Source organism: Apostichopus japonicus, chromosome 20, assembly GCF_037975245.1.
Source record: "Apostichopus japonicus isolate 1M-3 chromosome 20, ASM3797524v1, whole genome shotgun sequence".
NCBI lineage: Eukaryota > Metazoa > Echinodermata > Holothuroidea > Aspidochirotida > Stichopodidae > Apostichopus > Apostichopus japonicus.
Window position 1 is genome coordinate 12,507,960 of NC_092580.1, and position 10,331 is coordinate 12,518,290.

Below are 10,331 nucleotides of genomic sequence, written 5' to 3' on the forward strand. Positions count from 1 at the left end.
TCACTGTACACAGAGCCAATCATTAGCGATATAGACATCGATAACTTCTTTAATTAAAAATAAATATAGATTTCAATAAATTTAGATAGTGACACTATCACAACTTTCAGGAATGTTCCCAGTTCCATGCTTCTATCGTCAGGTTCTGGTGTAAATTTTCCTGTGATGTATATGATTCCTAGTTAAATTACTTATGAACTCTGGTTGGATTATACATCTACATTAGCCATGTTGCAGTTCAGACTGATTTAAGGGACAAGAGGTTTTACAGTTTAGTTAGTCCAGGTTTGTTCAATGTGTGTGTTTTCACTACTTGATTTCACATTGCAAGTAAACCAATATTACATGTGAGTGAGCGGTCAGCAATGTTGTGTAATAATGGTTAGTAACGATGATAAAGTGAATGAATAATACAGGCTTCTACATTTAAAAAAAAAACTTAAGTTCTGTTTTACTACACTAAGCTATGTTTCAAACTTTTACTCCGGCTGACCCAAAACAAACCATGATGGCAATCAATCTGAATTAACATCGACATGAAAACTATGAGCTCTGAGCTACCTGGTTGACTATGCTTTTACTCTCAATGCGATTTGGCATTGCTTCACTACATACCAGGGGTTGAGTAAGGGTAAATGTAGGAATTGAACAGAAAAAGGGAGGGTTCTTTAATGTGGGCTAACATAGTACATAAATGAAATATCTAGTACTGCTACCGTTGACCTTAAAGTTCAGGCTAGCCAGAGCAATGGAAGTCAAGGTGTCCATGACCCCCCCCCCCACCCCCACCCTCATTAGTTTCATGACAGAAGACAATGGATATATGTTTCACAGCCCTGCACCAATAATTCTCCCCATTGCAAACAGGGTAAAAAGGGTCTATGTTAAAGGTATGCTGTATTGAACCCAAATATGCAAGATTTTCAAATATAGTCAACTGCACATTGTCAAACTTCTTTTACTCTTCATATTACCACCCTGAAGGTAATCAACCTCACTGGGACATTCAGCCATCTTTTTTGCTAATTTAGAATTAATTTGGGGGAAATTTAGAGATTAAATGCCTCCAGGAAAGTGCTGTTTGAAATCTTATAGCAATTATAGCGTCCTATAGTTTGGACCTATACACCTTTAACCTCTACACATTGAGTGTTTTAGTAACAAAATCAGGCAATCAATAAAAGAGGCAGCCCTCAATGTGAGTTTGCTTTGGTTATGCATATCAGGGGTGGAGAAGGGGTGAGGGTAGAGATCAATGAGAAAAGGGGACGGAAAATATTGTGGGTTGGGGTAAGTTTAGTACATATAGGCAAATGTATTAGTGAAGTATATAGGAATACCACCTTTGACATTAATTTAATGGTCAGACAGAAAAAAAGGAGGGCAGAGATATATGGAAGGGGGGGGGGGGGGGGGTGAGGCAGAAAATCCCCAGGTGAAAAAGGTTTGAAGCAACATCAGGACCGCCAACAAGTATACTGTTAGCTTCCAGTAGGTTTGTTTAGCAGGCCTGCCCCCTCCCGCAAAGATTCCCATTTGAAGAAGGAGCATTGCAATATGGTTAAATAGGGTCTATGCAACCTCTACACATTGACTTTTATCAGATCTAACAAGATGAGGCAATCAATAAGGGAGGCAGATATTAATGAAAGTCTGCATTGATTCTATGTCAGGGCTGGAGGAGGGGTCAGGATAGAGATGTTCTGAACAGAAAGGTGAAGTTTTGGAATGGGGATACATATACAACATGAAATACATAACCAGCACTAATACCTAATTTGAAAAGTCATTTGACTGTACAAGTCAGGTAGAGAAAATGGTAGGGTGGGGCAATTCGCTTAGCCAGAGGGGAAGGGGAAGGCAGAATGTCCCTATCCCCCCCCCCCGCAAAAATAATGTGAAAATAAAACCAGGACCGCCAACAAGTGGACCCTTCGCTTCCAGGTGGAAGCCCGCAATAATTCCCCCAATTTCAAATATTAATAAATGGGGTCAACGTTAACCTCTACACATTGAGCATTGCAGTATTAAAATGAGACAATCAATAAAGGAAGCACCTCTCAATTTGATTTTGCTTTGGTTCACTGCATACCAGGGGTGGAGAAGGGTGTAAGGGTAGAGATTAAAAAAAAACGTGACAAAGATATTTGGGAGTGGGCATTAACATATATTACATATAGGCAATGGTATATTAGAGAAGAATATCTAAGAACACTACAAATAAACCGGTTAGATAATAAAAAGAAGAAAAGTAGGGTAGGGATATATCCTGTAGCTCAAACAAGGGTGGGGGACAAAGGGGGGGAGGGATAAATCAGGACTACCAAGAAGTCTACCCTTGGCTTCCAGATGAAAGCCAGCTGGGGGAACATTTCATAGCCCACAATGAATCCTTGCGGCCCATTGCAAATATGGATAATGTTAATCTCTACATAAATTGAATGTCATTAGTAACATAATACGGCAATCTATAAGGGAGGAAGCTTTCAATATAATCTTGCATTGGGTCTGTACAACAGGTTTGGAGGAGGGGTAGGGTAGAGATTGAAGAGAAAATGGGAGATGTTTTGGTGTGGGGAAACATTGTTTAGTATATACATGCTATAGTAATAGCGAAATGTCCAGCACTGCTACTTTTGACCTTAATGCACAGGTTATCCAGAGCAACGGAGGACAAGGCACACCCCATCCCTTGCCATTTGTTGCAAAACAGAAGCAAAGGGATAAGTTTTCACAGCCCCCAATGTTTCTCCCCATTGCAAACGAGGTAAAAATGGGTAAATGTTAACCTCTATACATTCAGTATTGCCAGCAGTAACAAAATTAGGCAATCAACAGAGGAGGCAGCTCTCAATGTGATTTTAAAGGGGTGGAGTGAGTATTCTAACTGGGCATAAAACAATTTCTAAAAAGTTATTGAATGAAATTAACAAACAATTACAGATGTCAGATATACACTATTAACATGAAGATTACGCACTAGAAATCCCAAATGCATGTATGAAAGGCAATAGGATGTATTCAGTGGTTTAATAATTGGATTCTAAGCAGTACTCTATTTGCCATTTTCTAATTTATTTGGTATTGACTTGTCAGCTTTAGCAGTTTAGGATATATTATTCCTTTGAACATTTCATCATGGGACTGGTTTAAGTTTAAAAGAATAGTCCAGGTCAAATTTCCTTTTTGCTATGTGAAAGAGGAACATAATCTATTAGCATTCTATTGAAATTTGCATTCAATTCCTATGTACTATTTTTGAGATATTGACAGTTGAAGTTATCTAATATCCTACCAAAAGTGAACTTGAAGCAAACAGGTGTGATGTCATAGTTGCACACTGACAAATAATGTATTGATTTTTCTTTATTTTTCAGTCTATTGATTTGACTTTGAATTGGATAAGGTTACTAGTTTGTCTACAGGGGATGTAAAGTTGAAATTATACCAATACCTATGGTACATTCACATTATGGATGAATCCAACTGTGGAGTATAAAATTAGACGTAAATTTTAAAGGAAAACGAAACATTATGTATCAGTGTGCAACAATGATGTCACACCTGTTTGCTCCAAGTTCACTTTTGGTACGTAAGGTGGTAACTTCAACTGTCAATATCTCAAAAACGGTACATAGGAATTGAATGCAAATTTCACCAGAATGCTTAGATTATGTTCCTCTTTAACATATCAAAAAGAAATTCTGGAATGGAATAATATATGAAGCAAACATGTATGAGTTATTACACATTATATCAATGTCAAAATTAAGTTTTTTCAAGGTGATCCTAACAGGTTTAGTTCATGCACTATCCTACTAGCTCAATTGACACATACAAAAGTGACTGCATTTCAATTTGCATTATTTGCTTTGCAATTTTAAAGAGATATCTTATAGTCTTTAACACATTTACGTAGTCCAAGATTTATCCTTTTATTTAATTTCTATCTTTAAATGGGGTTGCATTAAAAACATTTTAGATTTGAATTAAGTATAATAAAAGAGTATTTTAAATAGTCCAATACTAAATACACAAAAAAAAACTGTATTTTATATGAAATAGATTTGTTTTCAAACCAATGAACTTAAACCAACAGTCAGTCAACTTTTGACTGGTGAGCCAGCAAGATAATCAAGCACTCAGCCATGCACAAACTAATTACCAGCCAATCCCATGCTCTCCCCCAGCCCCCCCCCCCCCACCCCCTCACACACACACTCACACCTCCAAAGAAATACAGTCTTTAACTCTTCAGAGCTAAAGACAGCTGGTGTTCTTTGTGAGACTCTTTCCATAATGTCTGCTACTTACCTAACAAGACTTATAAAACAATTTTTTCCGACACAACAGAATGGAAACAAGTGATAACAAAAACTTACGGGTATTACAGAGCTATCTCTGACATCATTTTCTGTAGGTTCTTCCTCATTTTCTGACTGCTAAAGAGAAACAAATACACCTCATTTGATTTGAATATAAATGATATTCAATGCACTTTACAAAATTCATGTAAGTAGAGATATGAAGGAGTATGGGGAGGGCAGGGGGGAGGGTCAGGTACTTAACGGCACTTTGGTAACTTCTCTAGAATTACTGTTGAACATTACCAGATAGAACATAACATAAAGGAATCTTAACAACTAATAACTACTCCAATGTTGTTTTTTAATTTGGGAAATTTGCATTAACTTGTGCATCATTAATTTGAGCTTGTGTGCATAATAACATCACACAAAACCTTACAGTTTTGCATGAAAATTGGGCTGTGAATCAATTGAGATGTAAGATGCATACATCTCCCATGATCACAGAATTTACAATCAATTTACAAATTGTATCTTAAAGATCTGTACTCACTGGCCCCATATTAAGCATGCTATCACTTACAAAGCTTATGAGATTACATACTAGCTGTAGACTGTAGTGGTCGGAAAAAAAGCTCTGACTTCAAATTAGCCAAGAAATACACCATCCTTCCTATGTGTTTCACTAGTATGTGTTCTTCTGGTACAGTTCAGTTTGTAAAGACTATGAAAATAATAAATGTTGTTTCACTGATCAATTCTGAGAGGTTCAGATCATTGCCCAGCTTGACTTGAGCCATATTTCATTCCTTTTATTTTGTTTTATCACAACATAAGTATGACATGTAACATAGCAGGAGATAAGAAACAAAACTTGTGAAAGGAAGTGAACTAAAAAACCTATGATAGGGCTTGTCTGGCAGTGACACTCACTGAAAAAATACAGAACTTTACAATTAGAATACAGAAAAACAAACAGAACCACCCCCCCTTACCCCCTCAGTGTGTCAGTGTACTCTTTTGTAACATGACCTTTTTCTGCTGCACCTATGGAGTAAATCACCGCTGAAGATAAACAATTGAGTATGCACATTAGAACAACAGGACAATTGTGGCTAATGAGTTTAGGCATATATCAAAGTTAGGGAGACTTTATCTTTAGAGGGCCTCTGCGTAGACTATACTGCCTATAATACGTGTTTGTGTCAAAGTGTGCTGAACACATCTTCCTCTGCAGATGGTGGGAAACACCGAGAGTGAGAAAGTCTCTGCAAGTGCTACTTACAAAAATAATCTAAAGCCTGCAGCACTTTTCGTCAGTTTGATGACTGGGAAACGCAAATACATACAAACTTGTGGCATGGACTATTAGACAAAGAACATGATACTAACTTCTCTGGTGCTTTGACTATCTCCAGAAAAGGTAGATTGCAAGCCTCCGCCAGTTGAGGTACGACTTCAGTGACTGAGACAGCGTCCGTTCTTCCTGTGTTAACTGACACCTCGGGTGGCTTTGCAATCATGAGTAAACCATCTGCAGATATCAATTTATAAATCAAAAACATTTAGGTAAAACAATTAAGAAAGTATATTAATACATATATCAAGGGGACATTAAATGGCAGTCTCCAAACTGGAATGCCTGCCTCATACTTCTCTGAACACTTATCGAAATGAGAAGACTTGCTATCTAAGCTAGTATTTGTATCCGATCATCTCATGGATAGTGTTTAAAATGATTTACTGAAACTTTGGATTCACTAAACTAATACTTTGATATACCCTCTCATTATACTTCTGATGCAGTCTACAGTGTACTACAAGTACAAGCTGAACACTAGCAGTCTCAGGCATGTCTATATGATTTGTATTTTACCATTACATCAAATACAGTGTAAACTCAAATAAAATTTTGTATCGAAGATCGAAAAGCTACATATCGTAAAGTGAACTGACTACCATCGATGTTAAAAGATGGTCAGGTTCTAAATGAACTGAATGATTTGTTTTCTGCCAAACTTGTTGGTTAAGAGAAAAGCGTTTGTTTCCTAGTTGGGCCTGTGCCGTTCTTGTAACAATGTTAAAATTCACTTTTTTATTTCTTTCCAATATTTGTAAATATATTCCAAATATTGTATTGTGTATAAATTTGTGTAACCTTAAATGCTTTGTACAGCGACATTGTCAACATAACCAATAAAAAGTAATGGGAAGGTAAGGAAACAGATGTGAAGCCTTTATGAAAACAAATGTTTGACTTTAAGATCTTTAACAACCCTTCTTTATTCTCAGGTTATTTAGTGTTGGACTGGTCAACATGGATAAGAGATTCTCGCTGAACTTGTTTCGACTTTGATGAATACCTTGCAGTGTGAATCTTCCTTGCAAATCTAATCTCAGACTTCTGCCATGATTCCTCCAGTTGGACATGCAGTAATCTGCTGCAGCATTGACCCAGCCTCACACTCATTTCAGGTTGTCTACAGGAAAATAAGAAAATGAAACATATTCTATGATTACTGCAGTTCCTGAATAATGATGATGTACAAGCAACAACAAGACAAAACAAAAGCACAAATGACTTTAAGGTACGGTAGCTACTTCTGAGTACATCTCAAAGAAGCTTAAAAACAATTATCTTGTCAGATTTCTTGGATCTTTGAGATGAACACCCTACGGTACAGCAGTCACCTTCAAAGTCCATAATTAAGATGACCATGACGTAAGAATTACGTATTACAATTTAATTACGAATTAAGAGATACTATGGGACCTTATCAAATTATTGGTCACTCAGAAAACATGTACAATACTATGTTATCGACAAAGGTCTCAAATATGATATAATTTATATTATTTATCATTTGCTTGTAGTTAAAAAGAATAGTATGTAGGCCTACAGAGGCAATTTTTTAATGGTAGTACTGTGGACAGAGATAACCATATTGTCCATCTTGATGAGATAACCATATTGTCCATCTTGATGACGAAACTCATCTGCGTTAGGCTTGCTATTTTGTTCATGTTAACAAAAGCTTCAATACACGTAACGAATATTTGTATACTGTACGTCTATTAAGAGCTTATTTTTCTAGTCTTTGGAGATGTTACTTGTAAAGGAAATTGATTAAATGTATGGCTCAGCTACATCTTGTAGTTCAGGACTACATACAGTAGTACATTAATGTACCTATCAAATGAGTGAAATAGGCGATTTGTTACTGTCTGACGTTATATGATAGGGATGATCTGATTGTTTGATTGTTTGATTTAAAATATTAGAAAGGTGTGGTGTGCATTTATAATTAGGACAGCCTGCAAAATGTCAATTTGTACAAAAAGTCTAATTATTCATTAAGTGTTAAGGTAAAAATTCTATTACTGTAATCTTTCTTTAATCAATCGTAAGTTGTTGATATGTAAATGAATCAGTGTAGGTGAGAATGGAATGCTCAAAATTCCAGATAAATGCGATAAGAACCTTTTCACTGGATTGGATACTGAAAAAGTCAAGGAACTGCTTTCTATCAAACTAATAGAGTAATGTCATAACCCCAAACTTTAAAGCAAAACCCTTCACAGAGTTTGGCTATGGCATCTGTATAGTAATACACAGAGATATAAGTATCATGCTGTTGTGGATACACCGTCGGTTCTTTTAAGCATAGGAAAAATCAATACCAGGAGAAATGCTACAATTTAAGTTCAATGTATCAGGTTTATGTGGCTACACCACGCCAGGTCAGTTAAATTTTTTCCATTCCTTTTTGAACAACCATTTATAGAAAAGTTCAATACAAATAGAAATGCCAGAACCAAAGTTCAATGTATTATTCAGATGTATGATCCTAACATTGGTTGGGCTGATAAGGGATATAGCCAACCTTGTCCTAATCTACAATGTATTAATATACTAGGCCTAGGCTATATGCCTAGGCTACTCAGGCTAGTAACCTGTCAAGGTACCTGTCGTTGCCAATTTGTTGACAAACACCACCTAGCCAAGGCCCTAGGCCATATCGCAATCTTAATAAAGACTATTTTCATTCAAGCACTTAGCAGAGGTGTCACATCCATTAAGTACGTTGTCGGAATAGCATTTAACAAGCTCGGTCTAACGTTGTTAATGAATTCTAACACAGCCTTTGTTACGAACGGGGTAGGCCTATATACTGTAGTAGGCCTAGGCCTGTAGTAGGCTTAGTAGGCCTAGTATTACTATTAGTAGTCACAATCATGATATTGATAAAGCATTTCGCAAAACTAGATAATACTAACATAACCTATACGACAAAAAAAAACGTGACTGAAGAAACTGAAGATTCAGCTCCCGGGATTTAATATTTTTTATCAAACTTGTACATTTATGTTGAGCTTTCATTACAGGTTAATCGATCGTTTGTTTTGATTTCCAATGTGAAATGAAGACAAGAAGTAGACTAGCACTTACATCACAGCTTACACTGTAAGCAGCGTGAAGTCATCGAGTTTAATAAATCGCCCAATTGACATGAATCCTCCAGATTTATTTAACTCGTTGGCATGAAGATCTATGGGTGGCATACTCCTAGTATAAGAGTCTAAATCAATCCGCCAGAGAGTTCTCACGTCTCAGGAAAAGTGCCAAAAATGCCGCGCCAGAAGGAGAACATCCTTTCAGTTTGAAATGTTATCAATCAGCATCTGTTTTTCTTTTGTTGGCTTAGATGTTGGAGAGCATGAATGAATTAGTACATATGGTGCAAAAATGGGTCAATTGAGGCAAATTTTAGAACACTTGCGGTCTCCAGGAGAAGCGTACGAAAATTGTTTACTGCTATAAAGTATAAGTAAAAGAGGTTTGTTTACAAATTACAAAAACTTCAGGATCTCATAGCAAAACAAATGTACGTGGTCGTAATACGCAAAATTGATGGTGCCATGAAGAGTCAACTTGTCAGCTATCCAGTGATGGGAGGCTACATTACTTTGAGGATGTAATAAGTCAGTCAATGCTGCATTTAAAGGGGGTGGGGGGGGGGTAGCTGTAAACAAGATGCGATTTATCGGTACCATACCACAAGTAGATACGTAGTACACATCCGCTGGAAAGGTTAACCATTGTCGGAAAAAAGAACTAAATGACCTAATGTAATGCTTGTTTTAGCATATTATCAGTTACCATCACTGTTGTTCTGTCTTGAGGGGAAATAGCATAGTTTAAAGCACAGATGTGAAAATAAGGAAGACTGGTGCAAAGCTTACCGTAGAAACTGATATAACCTAATTAGTCCACTTTTTGTCTTAAGGTCAAGGAACAGCGTAGCAAATTTGTTTACTGGTGAGTATTTGCCTAGGATGGTGTATAAAGTGACAAAAAATCCGGACACTAGTTTGTAAAAACGAAAAAAACCTTATATGGAAAACTAAAGGTGCCATGAATAGCCAACGTGTAAGTCGTCCAGAGGAGTAGCCTTTTTCTTGTAGGAATTACTACTAGGTCAGATCACATAAGTTTTACAATCAACGCCGTTTATTTATATACACGGCTCTGGAGTTAACAGGTGGAATACATGTACGTTTATGTAACCATCTGCACATGACGATATTCTTCTTCAATCACGATTTAAGAGTACTACCCTAGTACCGTATACGTAATTAAGTAGTCTGTCGGGGAAATGGCGTGCACAATGATGATAGTTCTTTCCATGGGTTTATACGTTTGTGCTAATGTGAAACATGATAAGGAGACTGAATGTCACTACATCAGGTTTTTAGAAATATCAGAAAAATGAGGAGGTTATTCTGAGAAAGCAGTGGTTACCCAGTCACTTTGCTAAACTTGTTTATAAGGGTGAAAATCAGTGACGGTTATGTAATGGAAACACCTAGTCATGCATAGGTTAGCTTTCTTCTGAAGCCCATCTGCTATCATCTTGTTGAGGATGTACAGCCTATACAGTTCGCGAAAATGTTTGCTGCGGAATAAAGCGAACAACCATTCTTCTTCTGCCCTCATTGATAATTCGGCAAAATGAGGGAGCA

General features: G+C 36.8%; 1 protein-coding gene across 7 annotated transcripts in view; it reads right to left on the reverse strand.

Annotated features, from left to right (window-relative positions):
* LOC139961851 (mitochondrial mRNA pseudouridine synthase Rpusd3-like) overlaps positions 1 to 10,331 on the reverse strand; it is a 125,858-nt gene that overhangs the window by 95,886 nt on the left and 19,641 nt on the right. For 2 of the 7 annotated variants that reach the window (XM_071961446.1, XM_071961432.1), the window contains exon 2: positions 5,700 to 5,841. In XM_071961446.1, the coding sequence (XP_071817547.1) occupies positions 5,700 to 5,841 (142 nt within the window). The other 5 variants (XM_071961442.1, XM_071961441.1, XM_071961443.1 and 2 more) reach the window with 5 other exon arrangements.